This window comes from Sebastes fasciatus, chromosome 4, assembly GCF_043250625.1.
Source record: "Sebastes fasciatus isolate fSebFas1 chromosome 4, fSebFas1.pri, whole genome shotgun sequence".
Classification (NCBI taxonomy): Eukaryota; Metazoa; Chordata; class Actinopteri; order Perciformes; family Sebastidae; genus Sebastes; species Sebastes fasciatus.
Window position 1 is genome coordinate 3,636,819 of NC_133798.1, and position 17,236 is coordinate 3,654,054.

Here is a 17,236-nt window from a genome sequence, read left to right on the forward strand (position 1 = left end):
CAATATAAGGAGAAACACACAGCCCGTATTCAGAAATTGTTCATTTGAGACAAGCCGTTAGGATCTCTGTCCATTTGTGATGTCACAAATATTTAATATATAGATCATCACACGGTTTTAAACTTAACATTCTAAATGTGTCCCAGTCTATTTCCTGTTGCAGTGTATGAAACTAACATCAGCTGACAGGAAGTAAACATGGACCCAAGCTGTTCCGTTGAAATGCACTAAAACGGAGCGTTTCAGACAGAGGGTAAAAAGAGGTATATTCAGGCAGACAGTATGAGGAAAATAAAATTGTTTTTTTTAACATTACAGCATGTAAACATGTTCTAGTAGAAACACAAAATACAAGTATGAACCTGAAAATAAGAACGATATGGGACCTTTAATGCTAGACATCTACGATCTGTCAAAGGATGCACGATAACATGGCGGCATGAGCAGCCAATGATCTCGTAGGGACATCTGTGTGACTCAAGCGTCAATGCTCCTCTCACCTCAAGGGTTAATTTCCAGAAGCCTGAATTCTTATAAAATATTAAGAACTTTCAAAAATATAATAACACAGCCAACATCTTTTATGTTAACACTGAGTCAAATGACTATGAGTAATGTGAAAGGGGCTGCTTAGTAGTACCAAAGTCACCAAGATTAATCCCCAACTCTGCAGCCCTTCTGAGCTTTAGCCTAATAGTTTTGTTTTGCTTGCTCTGAACAACTACCCAAAAAGCACCAAAACACAGACGGACAAAGATAACAACTAGCTATTGAAGAACGTTGAATAGACCTGGCTATTGGTGGAAACTAAAATAAGATTACATATCTCTTATATTTGTCCTGAATATTATTGTTGCTCTGTGTCCACAGGATGTGTGCATTGGCAGCCGTCTGCTAACAGTTTGCCATGACAACTTTATAAGCCAGAGATATGGTGGTATTTGTGTATCTATCTGCTTGTTTGATAAATTTGATTAAAGCAATTTAAACTCAAGAAAGCGAGAGAGAAAAAACAAAAACTTTTACAACATTTTTTAGTCTGACTTCGGGTAAGCACAACAGCAGAGTAAAAGTAAATTCCTTCATCAGAATTACATGCATAAAGAACAAGTCAACCCCAGTATTTAATACAACAAGAGCAAGATGATCTGGTAGAAAAGTAGGAAGGTCAATTCGGTGAGGAGTCGAGATGGAGAGGAATCAAGGACTGAAGAAGTGCTGGAGCCCCCGGGAAGTGCGCGGGCCGTCAATCCCGACTTTCGTAGTGGCCAAACGGCAGTACTGCAGCTTTTGTGTCAGTCACGTGATGCATTGGGCCCAAAAATACTTTTTCCCATAGACTTACATTGGGAAAGAGACGTCTGTAACTCAGCGGATAATTTCTTTTGAGGTGAATCAACTTCCCAGTACGAACACTCTAATAGTCCTTATTTTAAAAAATTAAGTTTTTAAAGTTGTAAAATGAACTAATAGCCAAATCCAGAGTTATTTTCCTCGACATAATGAACGGCATCTGACCCACGAGACCGCGCTGCCCTGCGCGCTCATGTGACATATCCGGTTTCAGCTTCCTGCTAGCTGTATGCGGCTGTAATAATGGATATATTGGCTGTATGCTGTAAAGCCGGTGCCGTGAATGTATTCATGCATTCCGTTAATATAACGTACGTTAATTAACATCTCCGTTCCCAAACAACCTGACGATTGATTAATAAATTACCATTGTACCGCCGCTGTCTCCTAAACAAACACTAGCCGCTGCGGTTAGCAGGCTAGGCTACTACAGCAGTAGTACCAGTCTACCAGACTGTTAGCTACCAGCTAGCTTCGAGCAAGCAAGCTCCTGAACGCGCGGTAAAGTCGTGTACGCTACGCTCATGTGAGCAAGCCGTGACGGTGGCATGACGCAGCGTGACTACTGTGACCCCGTGACCCCATGACCGAGTCATGTGACCGAGCGGACGCTACTGCGCATGTTCCATGTGCCCAAGATCCGCCTACTTTTCCATACGGAAGTCGAGCCATTTAGGCTTCATGCGCCAATGAGCAACTTTCATAGGAATGACCGGGAGCCCGCCTCCAACGCTGAATCCAGTTCTTTTAATACATCCAGGGTGTGGGAAGGCATAGCAGAATTAATGAGAGCTGTGAGGCACTGACCTGGAAAGTCCTGGAGAGATCGGAGCACCCTGCTCAGCCTTGAAAGCCATTCCCAGGGTCTTGAATTTAAATCAAGTGGAAGTAGGCTACAGGAATTCACTGCTGACGAGCGAGAGGTTGGCTGCAGCACGAGGAGTTAAGCGGGCCAACATAGATTCCCCTCTGGAACTCTGCAGACAACTTGAACCTGGACTACAAACTAAAAACAGTCCTTGATTAGGTAATATCGGATTCAGTGGACGTTGAATACAAAGCTGCAGGCCTTTGGATGTGATGATGGCCTTGCATGTCAGGCTCTTAAGATTCACAGAGGCTTGTTGGCAGCCTGGGCAGTAATCACAAGGGTGCTGTCAGAGGTAGAGCTAAAGTCGGGTGTGCCAGTGGAGAGGAGCACTTCATGTCAACGAGATTGAGCAGGTGGCTCAACGCTCAGCCACAGATAACAGCTATATGCTGTTTGAACATGCAAAACATGCTTCAGAGTAACTAAATCTGCAACTTAAACCATGTGGATTCATCCACTGATTTACAGTACAGCTGAAATACTTAAGAGAATACCTTCTGTTTATATAAATGATATATCTTTCTCAAATGTGCTCTCTGCCCCTGAAAACTTGGATTCAAAGGCTCCATATTGTAAAAAGTGAGATTTTCATGTCTTTTATATTATAAAGCAGTTTCAAGTGATATATAAATACTGTTCAACTATCAAAACGCTCAATCCACCAAGAAATACACACAGCCCGTATTCAGAAACTGTGCTTTTGAAACAAGCTGACAGGACTTTTGTCCATTTGTGATGTCACAAATCTACAATATTTAGACCATTTCACATTTTTAAACGTAAACATTCTAAATGTGTCCCAGTTTATTTCCTGTTGCAGTGGATGTGAATGACATCAGCTGACAGGAAGTAAACATGGACCCAAGCTATTGCCTAGCAACACAATTCCGTTGAAATGCTCTAAAACGGAGCGTTTCAGGCAGAGAGTAAATACAGGTATATTCAGGCAGACTATATGAGAAACATAAAGGTTTTTTTAACATGACAGCATGTAAACATGTTCTAGTAGAAACATAAAATACAAGTATGAACCTGAAATGAGCACAATATGGGACCTTTAAATCTGACATAATTCTCTATAAAAACTAAGCACTAAATAAGCAAACATTTTATTTTAATAAATTTTTTTAGGTTTTATTTATCTAACAAAAGTTTAGTTAACAAAAGTTAACAAAAATTTAAGCATCTACCCCTAACCCTAAATTAGCTTATCTGCTTTCTACAGCTGTGGCTTCCAAAGCGGGTGCTGCAGCCTCGGGGTGCTCTGAGGACAGGCCAAGTGTGCCCTAAGATTTATCATATCATTATTTTTCATCGATAACTGTTCATGGTGAGTGATTACCTATGGTTCTGGCTTCTTTCACTGCAGCGACAGGACCTGTCGACAATGTACTAGTGACTTGAACACAGCACTTTCTATTCTTTGGGAATCAGTTGCACCTTGCTATTAAAACTAGACAGCAAAAAGAGGTCAACACTGTGGTTTAATGGTGGAACACATGCTCTTAGGCAGGCTTGCAGGAGATTGGAACGCAGATGGTGTAAATCAAAACTGGAAGGTAACTACCTTTTATGGGCCGATTAGGGATGCACGGATACCACTTTTTTTTTGGACCAAGTACAAGTACTTACAAAAAAAGTGGTCGACTGCGTGTCAGCTGTGTCTCTTCCAGAGATTCGAGGTCTCGCCTATTTTTACCGCGAGCTGCGCGCGGTTCACGGCAACAAAAGACAGTGAAGGTGATCTTTTGACTGTGTATTGACATCATACCAGCAACATTACTACAGTTTTAATGTCTGTATCTGTAGAATGTGTCACAGACATGAAAAAAAAACTAAAGATTTATTTTTTAAATCAACACTTCCTACTTTCATTTAAAAATAAAAGCCTTCAAGCGTTTTTTTCTGTGGACAAAATTCCTTCATTTGTTAACAAGAGGCTTTTATTCTGAAATAATAAATTGTGGATTATTTTCAAATTTCCACACGTTTCTTAACCTTTCTCTCTTTAAAATAAATATAAATGACATTTATAATGAAATGAAATGGCCATTATGAAAGGCAAACTCGATGTAGAAAGAAAGGGCTGACAGCAGCAGCAGCTGCAGAAATGCAGCTGGTCTGAACACCCGATACAAAAATCACGCAATAGTCCGCCACACGCTGTTCATGCGGGTGGTCTGTCCGGGGCGTTAGGCGTACTGCGCTGCAGAGCCAGCCAAAAACGGCAATGTCTCACGGTTGGTAAGGGAAAAGGCAGAAGAATTGGCAATGAGCCAGTAAATAGCGAAGCGGTCCGTTTCATTACTTTGTATTCATGCTACTTTGAATTCTCTGGCTTTGGTTTTACAGTTCTACACACACACACACACACACACACACACACACACATAAACACTGAAACATATGAATACATACAGTGAGCCCACCCAGAAGAGAAAAATCTAGTTATTGGAGGAAAGATTTAAATCGGGTAGCCACCCAATTAGTGAGACCTTCACATCAAAGAAATCCTCTGCCAGTCAGGGTAAAGGTTACAGTGTTACCACAGTGAGACCTCATGGCAACCTACAAGAAATGATTTTTCTCAAAGCTGAATACTAAAATATGTTGGGTGCTCTGAAACACATGGTGGGAGATCTCACATGAGTAAAGGCGTCTTGCCTGTCCACCAGAGGACAGCGTGTCAGCGTCACGTTTTGCCTCGCCGAGGCATGAATATTATACATGTGAATAAAGGTGCAGTGCCAGCTTGGGGGCAACATAACAACTCACTTAGAGTAGGCAACAATACCACTTAGTTAGGTTTAGGAAAACCGTTATGGTTGGCCTTAAAATATGTACGTAAACTACAATACATATGGCCTTTATTCAGTAACATTGCTGTAATACAGTTTCTGGCCACCAGTGGCAGCACTGAGCACAATGAAGCTGACTCCAGTCGGTACATGAGGAAGAAATTTATTTCTGACCTGCGAAATAAATTTCCCCACCTTGTTGGTCACTAAGAAGATTGTCTACTATTCAGGGGGATCAGATTGTCAACATTCTTCCTGTAATGAATTTTATGAGCCTCTCAGCGACTGAAGTTCCAGGAGCTGATGCAGTACTGTGATATCTAATATGAGTCCTAGATCAGGGCTACACTCAATATATACAATAAAGTCCTGTGTGATGAAGACCACCTAGAATCGTGTCAAATAATAAAATGCAAACACACAGCCAGGTAAAGCTTCTTCTGTCTTTGTTTTATTTAACAATTTTTGCTTTTATGTCATTGTGAGAAGAGTTGTTTGAAGAGATTAAATGAAATTTATAAAAAAAAACAATGTAACATACAGTAAATATGGAAAACAAGTCACAAATGTAATTTACAAAACAAAACCCCGGTCTCGAACAACGGCCTCCTGGTTTAATATAGCCACAACATCCCTAGTTTGATTCCAGCCGGGGATCCATGTTGTTATACCGCTCTTTCTACTGTCATTATCAAATAAAGGCCACTGGCCACCAACCCCAACACCACCATTTAGAGAAGTGAGTAGGTATTTGGAACTATCAGTAGTCTGACTTACTGTGTCTGACATTTTAAATGTGATGAAATGATTCCCCTGTTAATAATCACATTCAAAACCTGGTCGATTGATGACAATTCCATGCCATAATAATAACCTGGTGCAACTTCGCAAAAATCAACTTATTTTTATTTATGTATAGTATGAAGATACAAAGTTAGTTTAAATGACCCCTTAAAATGAAACAATGTTTACGTTTTGTATTTTGGGGGCATTTTATGTCATTATTAGTGATTTGACAATAGTGAGATGACAGGAAGTGAGCGCCGCCATGTTGCAGTACTCTATAGCCTGTGACGTCACTTGGTTGGTTGACTCGGTTACAAGTTACACAGATTCAGATTCAGACAACTTTATTGATGGCAATTCATTCACAGCTTACCCTATCACAAACACAGAGGCAACATCCAAAATGTTATGTCAATTCCAGATCAGTAAAACTGACAAACAGAGGTCGGTAAAGGACAGCAGATAAGTTATTCAAATATAATAAATAGCAATAAAATAGATAAAAAAGAGAACCGAATAGATAATAAATAGACATTGTTACATGATTTGTCATGTAAGGGAACTGTCATTAAACATCTCACGTGAAATGACTCCCGTCTGAATTCAATAACCTGATAGCGGAAGGAATAAAAGATTTGGAGTAACGGTTAGTTCTCCTCAGAGGTGCCTGATAACGGCGGCCTGAATGAGAACTCATGAGACAGAACATGAAGAGGTTGGCTGATAATATTCTTTGCCTTCTTTACCACCTGATTCTCCCAGAGGGAACACAAGTCTCTTTGTTTTTGACTCCAGTAGTCTTGGAGCAAACCGTAATAATGCTATACAGGCTGTTTTTGTCCTTAATGGTTAAGCCACTGAACCAACAAATAAAAGAAAAGGTTAAAAGACTATACGGTAGAGACCGTGAAAGATTGAGACCGAGAAGACACAGGACAGAAGAAAACTGCTCCTGAATGTAAAGATGAGTTTTACGATGATAAAACCAAAGACGAAACAGTCCATTCCATAAACTGACGCTAAAACGGAGATCAGTAACGTTACTGCAGCGCTGGCTAGAGGCGCTGATAGAGCCCTCCGATAGACACCGAGTCAAGCTGCTGCTGACTGTCTCTTCATCTCCCGTCCTCTCCCCTCTCTGATCACCTGTCTCTGTCTCCCCATCTCCCGTCCTCTCCCCTCTCTGATCACCTGTCTCTGTCACCCCATCTCCCGTCCTATATCCTCTCTGATCACCTGTCTGTCCTCTTCTGCTGTCTCAAAGACAGGGTCGCTAAGAAAATAAATGCCCAAAGCACTACTTTATTCTGAAGCCCACGTTATGGCGTCTGTTTACTTAAAGGCAGGGTTGACGATTTTCTCCAGTCTACACTATTTGTTATATTGGTTGAAATGGTCTTTACACCCCGACTGCGATCCATTACTTATGGGCTCTGAAAAAGTACCGGAAAAGAGCCGTCATCTGTAGCTGCTGTAATCCTGTAAAAACGTCTACCAATCACTGCCTCGTGGTCTGCTTGGAAAGAACCAATCAGATGCCTCAGGGGGTGGATTTAGACGGAGCTCCTGAGGCGATGCTACTTTCAAATTATGCTAGCTTTCCAACATCGTCGACCCTATCTTTAACTTGCCAGTAGCTTCTGCTAGTTAGCTAGCTACCGGCCCAACATTAGCATATCAAAACTCATCACGAAAACAAACACGAGAGACATTGTCGGCCTACGCTACAGTAATGTTATTGTTCTCCCTTTCAGCGGTAGATTATGAAATGGACTGTTTTGTCCTTGGTTTTAACAATGTAAAACTCATCTTTACACCCAAGAACAATACAATAGTGTCCCCTCTTTTGTTTTCTTCTGTCCTGTGTCTCCTCAGTCTCCGTCTTTCACGGTCTCTACCATTCTATCTGTGTAACTCAGCCGAGCCAACCAACCTGGTGAAGTCACAGGCTAGAGTACTGCAACATGGCGGCGCTCTTGTCACAAAAGATGAAACAAAGCTACTTTTTTCTTTTAAATGCTGACATTTGTCATGTTTGTTATATAATTGTTGATTAGAGTGGAAATCCATTTAGTAAACCAGCTTAACTTGGTTGAACATTTAATTTCCACTTTAATGTACATCAACTGTCCCGGCATTGATGCTTGTCAACTCTCAAGAAAGCAATTTTATCCGATTCACTCCGTGGCTACTGTGTCTGTGTGCATCAAATAATATAATGCTACATGGCGCTGCCAATGTGTGTTGCACTTAAAGCTGAAGTAGGCGAGATTGGAGCAAATATGATTAAAAAAAGTTATTTTTATAAAACGGTCGCTGTATCCTGACAGTAGTACATGAAACAAGTAACTTGAAAAAAAATGAAAATGTTCCTCTGTGTCCTCCTAACGGCATCTGAGAGATTTCACAGACCGGAGGAAAACAAGCAGTCAGAGCTAATCTGAGGTCTGCTGTCCATCTGGTGTCTATGAGAGCCGTCTGCCAATCACTTACGAACTCCGACCAAACGGTCAAACTAGGCAGCGCTGATCAAACATGAATCAATATTCTGTTACGTTAATGCCTACTTCTCGCCTCAAACGTTTTCAGAATCATCTTGTAGTGCACGGTCTAGCTGTAAAATGAGAAAGATTGTGACCCGGCATCCATGTTGGGATCTCTTGGGGAATACCAATCACCCTCACATGAACGGAGCACAGCCAATAGGAATGCTCTCTCAATGAAATGACCTGTGATTGGTCAAAGTCTCCCGTCACGGGCTAGATGTTCTAAAGCCTGAAAACAGAGCCATGAGGAGGAGCAGAAGTCTAGTTATCTCTCAGAACACTTGAATTACAATATGCTGAAAGGTTATTATGGGATTTTTGCCCAACAATGCCAAAAAATTGTTGCCTGCTGAAGCTTTAAGCCTAGTTGATTTGATCTAAGAAATAAAAACCTTGATTACTACGTGTGAAATCAGATGTGTTACAAAGGGTGCTGATAAAAGTGGCACTAAGACAACATCAATGTATCGTGCCAATGTAGCACCAGATCAGGAAACATTTAAACACCAATACAACTTTTGAAAATGTGTGTGTGTGTTAAAAGGGAGGGGGGAAAGTAGACAAAAATAGTTTTTATCTACTGCTGAGCTCTTTTGTATCTTTGCCAAGAATGATTTCATTAATCATAGACCAATACCCCCCTCTGTGGCAATATGTGGGAGGTTTGTGTGGGTTCTGTGAGTGTGTGTGTGTAGAGAGAGAGAGAGAGAGAGAGAGAGAGAGAGAGAGAGAGAGAGAGAGAGAGAGAGAGAGAGATAGGGTTGGAGTGGGTGGAGGAGTACAGGGTACAGGGGTTAAGAACCTTGTAAGTGTCTCTTGTCTAATCTGGAACACAGCAGCAACACATGTTATTTTGGATCCAACCCAGACATTATAATGAAGTCTCTGTGTGTGTGTGTGTATGTGTGTGTGTGGGTAGAAGAGCAAGAAAGCAAAACACCACACACAAAATGTGTTACCTGCCTGTGAATTGGTATTGCACTTGTGTGTGCTCTCATTCAAGTGTGCGAGTGTGTGACATTTTTCAGGCTGTCAAAATGATTAATGGGCACACAGCAGTGCAGTAGTATCAGAGTTTTTTTTTCTAGTGGGGACCTTGAGGTGGTGAAGTGTCCGTGGCTCAAAGAGTGTGACTTTGAATTTGTGTTTGAAAGTAAACAGCGCTTGATTAGTGTCAGAAAAGTTCCACACAACTCTCAACCAAGCCCCCAGGAAGTGCGCCGGTTGTTGATCCCGACTTTCGTAGTGGCCAAACGGTGGTACTGCAACTTCCGTGTCCGTCACGTGATGATTTGGGCCCAAAAAATACTTTTTCCCATAGACTTACATTTGGAAAGAGAGGTCTTTAACTCAGCGAATATTTTTTTTTTAGGTGAACCAACTCCTCAGTATGAATACTCTAATAGCCCTTATTTAAAAAATTAAGTTTTTAAAGTTGTAAAACGCACTAATAGCCAAATCCAGAGTTATTTCCCTTCCTCCCTTCATGTGAGTGAGATCCAGACCAAGGCTGGAGCGCAAGCCGTGATGACGGCGTGATGTTAGGACCTCGTGACCAAGTCATGTGACCGAGCGGACGCTACTCCGCCAATCATCTCGGACGCTACTCCGCCAAGATCTGGGTACTTTTCCAGACGGAAGTCGAGCCATTTAGGCTTCATGCGCCAATGAGCAACTCTCATAGGAATGACCGGGGCCACGCCTCCAACGCTGTATCCAGTTCTCTTAATACATCCATGCTCTCAACATGGAGATGGCTGAGCCAGCAGCAACAGTGCTGACAGAGTTAACAGTGTTAACCTAACGGGTTAACCTAACGGGGGAACCCGGTTGGGACGGCGTTATCGACTGTAACCGCCGTATGAGAGCAGTGCAGAGCGGCGACTGTGAGTTAGCCAGTGGGGCACCAGTGGAGCACCAGTGGAGCGCTCACATGCACTAAAAGAGAAAGGAACTTCATTCTCTGCTCAGGTAGACATTACTCCTCTATATCTTTACATAGACAATAGTTGATGATGATATATTAAAGGTCCCATATCATGCTAATTTTCAGGTTCATACAGGTTTATACTGTAATGTTAAAAAAACAACTTTATTTACCTCATACTGTCTGCTTGAATATACCTGTATTGCCCTCTGTCTGAAACACTCCGTTTTAGTGCATTTCAACGGATGTGCAACGGAATTGCGTTGCCTGGCAACAGTTTGGGTCCATGTTTACTTCCTGTCGGCTGATGTCATTAACATACGCTGCAACCAGGAATAAACTTGGACACATTGAGAATGTTTACGTTTAAAACCGTGTAATGGTCTAAATATTGTATATTTGTGACATCACAAATGGACAAAAATCCTAACGGTTTGTTTCAAACGCGCAATTTCTGAATACAGGCTGTGTGTATTTCTCCGTATATTGAGCGCTTTGATACTTTCACAGTATTTATATAGCACTGAAACCTGCTTTATAATATAAAAGACATGAAAATCTTGGTTTTTACAACATGGGACCTTTAATGCTGTGATATCATAGACTCAGGTAGACATTACTCCTCTATATCTTTACATAGTTGACGATGAACCCCTCTGGGGTCTATTAACAAATATCTCAACCGCCTCTACTTCTCTTTCATACACCAGGAAGTCTGGAAATTAACTCACTTCACTGCCAGCCTCTCACAAAATTGACTTACTCTGTGACCCAAAATACTAATAAGTATGTCACAGCTGCTTTTGTGGCTCTGCAGAGCTGAAAGTTTGCATCTGGTTGAATGACGAACTTTCAAGAAAATGGGTTACAGCCACAACAGTGCTTAATAATACTCAATCAGAGGGGGAAAGTTGAATGACACAAACTAGCTTAGAAATACATTGTTTTGTGCCATTCAGTGTTCAAATTCTTCCCTGCTGCTTTGCCTGATAAACTGATGTGTCTCGAGGAAAAACAAAATGCCCACACAGCGAAATGATGACTCTTTTCTGATTTAATCAGCAACCTTTCAAACTAAGTGACTGCTGAATTATTGCTAACATTCAGCATCTCATTCTTTTTTTGTCATCTTCATTCATTTTCTTCTGTTTTTCTTTGTCCCAGTGTTTACAGCAGGCTCTATCTAGTAGCTGGTTACAGGCTAGCTGCACAAGACAAGGAGGAATTCATGTAAAATATACTTGCAGCCATGCAAAACATCCAGTGCCCTCCTAGTTGAGATGCCTGCTGGTTTAATCACATCTGGAGTGATTGGAAGAGATAAATTTAAACTTGAAAGAGAAAATCCAAACTGTCTCTTTGAATTCCGATAGAGACCCAGAGTCACATCTTCATAATCACAAAACATAACAACATGTCCATAGAACTATCTCAAATCATTCCAGCAGCAACATGAGTTTCTCTGCCATTGAGCCATCTGTTCAGGTTGTTCCAAACATCAACGCTTCTGCATTAAAGGTAAGGTCGACGATGTTGGACAGCCAGCATAATTTGAAAGTAGCATCGCCTCAGGAGCTCCGTCTAAACCTCCCCCCCTCCCCTCGGGGCTCCTTCAAAGGCAATGCCCCCCCCACACACACACATGCACGAGCACCGGTGCCGCATCGTAACTACTTCACAGACACAGAGCGGAGAGAGGACCTCAACTCAACAACGCTACCTCATGACAAGTAACTGCAGCAGTGCTACTGCAGGGCTGAGCTTTCTCTTACATTCTCCAGGAAACGTGTGGCGGCGACGCGCTTTGAGGTCAGGCTGGTGCACGCCAAGGGTAGAGTACGAGCAGGGAGGCAGGGAGGCATCTGATTGGTTCTTTCCAAGCGGACCGCGAGGCAGTGATTGGTAGACGTTTTTATAGGATTACAGCAGCTACAGATGACGTCTCTTTTCCGGACCTTTTTCAAAAGGTACACTGTACATTTTGCTGTTCATCTCAGTAAGTGGACTAAGGGTTGCCTCCTTCTCTGCCTGGAGATTTGCAGAGATGTGGGTAAAAGAGAGGCCACATGTCATAGATGACCCCTCTACAGGAAATCAGAAAAAGAAGATATTTAATGGCCCCATACCAGTCGAATCGGGTGGTATTGCCCGCCCCTACTACCCCATCAGTGACACTCAGCCTCAAGCCTATTCATTCCTACTGAAGACATAAATCTTTGAAAACAGATCAAAAATATGTCTTTCATTTCTAAAATAAAAAAAAGGAGACTCAGTAATTTCAAAAAAAAGACTGGCCACTGTAGTTTTTTTTATCAAATATTACTCAGACAGAACTAAATAGTGAATTGGGGATGATTTTCAACAGCTAGTGAGTATTTACAGCAGCAGGACAGTGTATGTGTCATTGAGTCAAAATAAACTGCAGTGTGTGCTCAATTGTAATAAAGGAGCATGTTATCAACAGTGGGACTCATTCATACTTTCTGGATAACAATGAAGCTCAATGGCACAGAGGAATAAGATATATCAGGTTCGGAAACACAAACAATACTTGTTAGTAGGATCAATTTATCGCTGTTTTTGGTATGCTCCGATTGCAAAGTTCTGGGCTGATACTGATGTTTAAAATAAGAATTTGACAAATGTTTTTGTTTATTTAGTTTTTGCTCTTATTTATTCCCCTTTTGTGCCAGGGAAACAAAGAGCTCTTCATTATAAAAAGTAACTGATCTGTTTTAAAGTCATTTCATTACACTGTCTTCGAATGAGCACAAATTCGATCATACAAATTTATGAAACAACCTTTAATATAACCTTCTTTCACATGAAAAATGGTAATAATAAACTTTACTTGCTATATTAATGGCCGTCAAAGTATATTTGGCGACCCATTTTAGCATTTACATTTTTTTATCCGTCTGAAAGAACGTTGCTATCCGCGATCTATCAAATAGTGGACTAGTGGCAGCAGAGCACTGCCGAAGAGCGGATAGAGACGGCATGGAGGATGTTCCCACGGTAACGTACAGGGTGCTGCATCACCCCTCGATGGACTGACAGGCTTCTAGTGACACATTACGCACACACAAGGTTCCTTCCCATCCAGACCACAGTGATTGTTTTTAATAAATCTTGTGTGCCATTGTTTTACTGCTTCATTTTTCGTTGAACATAACAGCGTTCTTGTCACTGATCTGTCTCCGAGACAGTGTAATTCTCCCACACGGCACACTTTTTCTTTCGCTTTTACACACCACATGTGCTCACCCAAATGGCACCCGTCGTCATGCCAGAGTTGCATCCAGCCAGTGGCTTCTTCTTCTCTGAATCAGCAGCTGGTTACTGTTGTCAGAGACCGACCGCAAATAACAAACACAACATTTAGCCGGCGCAAAATTGAGAATTAGTTATGACTTTATTCTCGTAATATTACGACTTTTTTTCTCGTAAAGTTACGATTTTTTTTTCTTGTTAAGTTATGACTTTATTCTCGTAAGGTTGCGACCTTATTTCCGGTATGTTCTGACTTTATTCTCGTAATATTACGACTATTTTTCTCGTAAAGTTCTGACTTTATTCTCATAATATTACAACTTTTTTTCTTGAAAATGTATGAATTTATTCTCGTAAGGTTGCAACTTTTTTTCCCGTAAAGTTATGACTTTGTTCTCGTAATATTAAGATTTTTTTTCTCGTAGTTATGACTTTATTCTCGTAATATTACGACTTTTTTTTCTCGTAAAGTTATGACTTTATTCTTGTAATATTACGACTTTTTTTTCTTGTTAAGTTATGACTTTAATCTCGTAAGGTTACGACTTTTTATTTCGTAAAGTTATGACTTTATTCTCGTAATATTACGATTACATTAGACTTATATTCTATATACTTAGACTATGAACTGTGTTACCTTCATCACAATGCTCAAATGTTTTGCGGCTCCAGACAGATTTAACTTTTTATTTTTTGCCTAAAATGCCTCTTTTGATAGTAAAGGTTGCTGACCCCTGGTATAGACTGACGCCAGCTGCTCACCATCCAATGTTGAACTCCACATGTGCATCGAACAGAGCGACGACGGGAGCAGAGGCGGCCCTCCATCCGCTGACTCTGGATCGGATCAGTCCTTCCTGCTTGTCGTGGCGGACCACCTTGATGAATCCCGGGCCGTGCTGAATGTTGGTCTCCTCCACAAATCTCTGCAGGTGCTCTTTCAGCTCCGCTGGAAAGAGAGCGACACACACAAACACACTTGGATGTTAAAGCTAACTCACTGAAGCCTGTTGCAGCTTTGATCTTATCGACAAAGCTCCACAGAAAGTCCCTCAGCTCCACGGGACCTAGGAAAAGCAATCTGAGTGCGTGTGTGTGCCACAAATGCTTGTGTGTGTTAATACTTTCAGCCAAAGTTTGAACAAAAACATGCAGTACATTCAAAGTTACTGAATTTGAAGGAGAATCCTGTTGCTTTTCATGCTTTTCCCATCCTGCCTATGGCTCATAACACTTTACTTGCACATTCCATTTTGGTGTTGACACTCAAGGTATTATCCGTATGTTGCCACAATAATATACGTACACGTTTCACAAACCCCTTAGCAGAGCCTGGGATACACAACAGTTAAACCAAATACACCCAGATTGAATAGAAAAACATGGTGAATTGGAATAAATCTAAATGATAGAAACACTAGGGTGAAGCCTCATCCACACCAGGAATGTCAGGAGTGCGTGGCGGCTGCGTTACCTGTTGTTTTTTATTTCGGCGTCCGTGTTAACAGGTTAGAGCAGCCACACTGCCCGTGTGAGGCGTCTCAGCTGCGTCTCTTCTAGAGAATAGAGGTCTTGCCTATTTTTGACGCATGTCGCGCGTTTCATGGCGACAACAGACAGTGAAAGTGATCTATTGACTGTATATTGACATCATACTAGCTACATTACTACAGTTTCCCTGTCTATCTGTAGAATATGTTACGGACATGAAAGACTTATTTTTAAATCAACACTTCCTGCTTTCATTTCAAATTAAAAAACCTCAAGTGTTTTTTCTGTGGACAGAATTCCTTCATTTGTTAACACAAGGCTTTTATTTTGAAATATGTGACGGACAGTGTTGTAGAACATGCAGTGACTTGGAGAGCTCCATGAATGAATATAGTACATAGGTTTTAATTGTTGATTATTACTATTATTTACAAATTACCACATGTTTCTTAACCTTTCTCTGTCTAAAATAAATATAATTCATTTATAATGAAATGAAATGGCCATTATGAAAGGCAAACTCTATCTCTAGAAAGAAAGAGCTGACAGCAGCAGCGACATGTAGCTGGAATGCAGCTGGTGTGAACACCTAATGCGTGAATTAAGCAGCCGCCACGCCGACGCAGCTGCCACGCGACGCACGTGCGACGCAGCCGCCACGCGACTCAGCCGCCACACACTCCTGACGTTCCCAGCGTGGATGAGGTGTGCCTCTCAATTGGTTTACCAAGAAAGTGTAGCTTTGCAAGATCTCACAAACATTTACAGTGAATAGTCTGGGTAAAACTTACCACCACATGGTATGTGGACAACCATTTTTGGTGTACTTTTGCTCCGGCGCTGTTTTGTCATGGTTTGGGCTTGGTTATTACTTCTAATTTAGGGATATCTTCAAGGGGCATTTCACCAATTTTACACATAAAGAGCCATAGCGTGTGGACTGATAAATGAAGAATATTGAAACATGAAATTGATAATGAAGTTATATCTTAATTAATTCTTGAAACTTCTCCCAGAAACGTTTTACTAACCTCGGGTTGCTAAGTGGTTAGACTCTGGATTTACTACATGCCCTGGATAAACAACTCACAGAGGAGAGACTAAGACATCTGAGCATCAAATCAGACACACAGCGATTTATGAAGTCATAGACCCTGGTGAAGGACCAAGTCTCCTAGAGACTTTATGACCCCATCTACCTTAAATACGACCTACCCTGCATTCCTGTGTGTGGCTCTCGACATCACTCACACACACAGACACACACAGACACACAGACACACACACACACACACACACACACACACGCACACACACACACACACACACACACACACACACACACACACACTCACACACACACACTCACAACCGACATGTTTAAAATGTGAATAAGGACGACAGAAAAATGACTTTCAATGCAAACTAAAATGTACTTTAATTGATATTTTATGCTGATATATAATAATGTTTTAAGAATGGGAAGTCTGGTTTGATATGTTGGTTTTAAAAACTAATTGAGTAGAGAGGACTGTTGTTCTTCCCCCTCCCCTTTTTCTACTGGGGACCTTTTCTCTCTCAGACTAGACATTCCTGTTAGTGATAAAATCCAAATCTGTGATTGAGTTAGTTTAGTTCAGTTTATGTGTTTCAGTCATTTTCAATTAATTTTCAATTTCAATTTACTGTGTAATAAGTACACATATATGGGCATGTCTGTTGGAAGTGTTTGTGTACCTACATGTTATGATAACGAGGTTCATCTTTGTTGTGTAATTAATCAGGTTTTATTCAGTGGTTTATATCGGTGTTTGATACCGTTCTGCAGTTGACAGAACCCAACTTTCAAATATGGAAGAATTAAATAGGTTATGTAATTTAACAAGTATTAATCCTGCAAAAGAAGTTTAAAGGAAAGAATCGAAATATCAATATAGTTTATCACATGGGAGGAGTGCTGTTTACTGCCAACTAAATGCTGCACCCTTCCTCAGAAGATAACAAGCAAGGAGAAGTCAACAGAAATTCTCTTCTTCTCTTCCTGTGTTCCTCTGCTCTACTACATGGGACTTTGAGGCTCAGGCCAAAGAGGGGTGGGGTGGGAGAGGGGGGGAGCGTCATTTCATGTCATTCATTTGTAAATGACATGAATTCCGATAAGGTAAAACATATAAATATATATTTTTTTCGA

At 41.1% G+C, this 17,236-nt stretch overlaps 1 protein-coding gene across 3 annotated transcripts in view; it reads right to left on the minus strand.

The window, feature by feature from the left end:
• Positions 1-17,236, minus strand: part of LOC141765512 (polypeptide N-acetylgalactosaminyltransferase 18-like) — a 215,266-nt gene that overhangs the window by 90,588 nt on the left and 107,442 nt on the right. For all 3 annotated transcript variants that reach the window (XM_074631545.1, XM_074631544.1, XM_074631543.1), the window contains exon 4: positions 14,317-14,503. In XM_074631545.1, the coding sequence (XP_074487646.1) occupies positions 14,317-14,503 (187 nt within the window). The remainder of the gene's footprint in view (positions 1-14,316; positions 14,504-17,236) is intronic.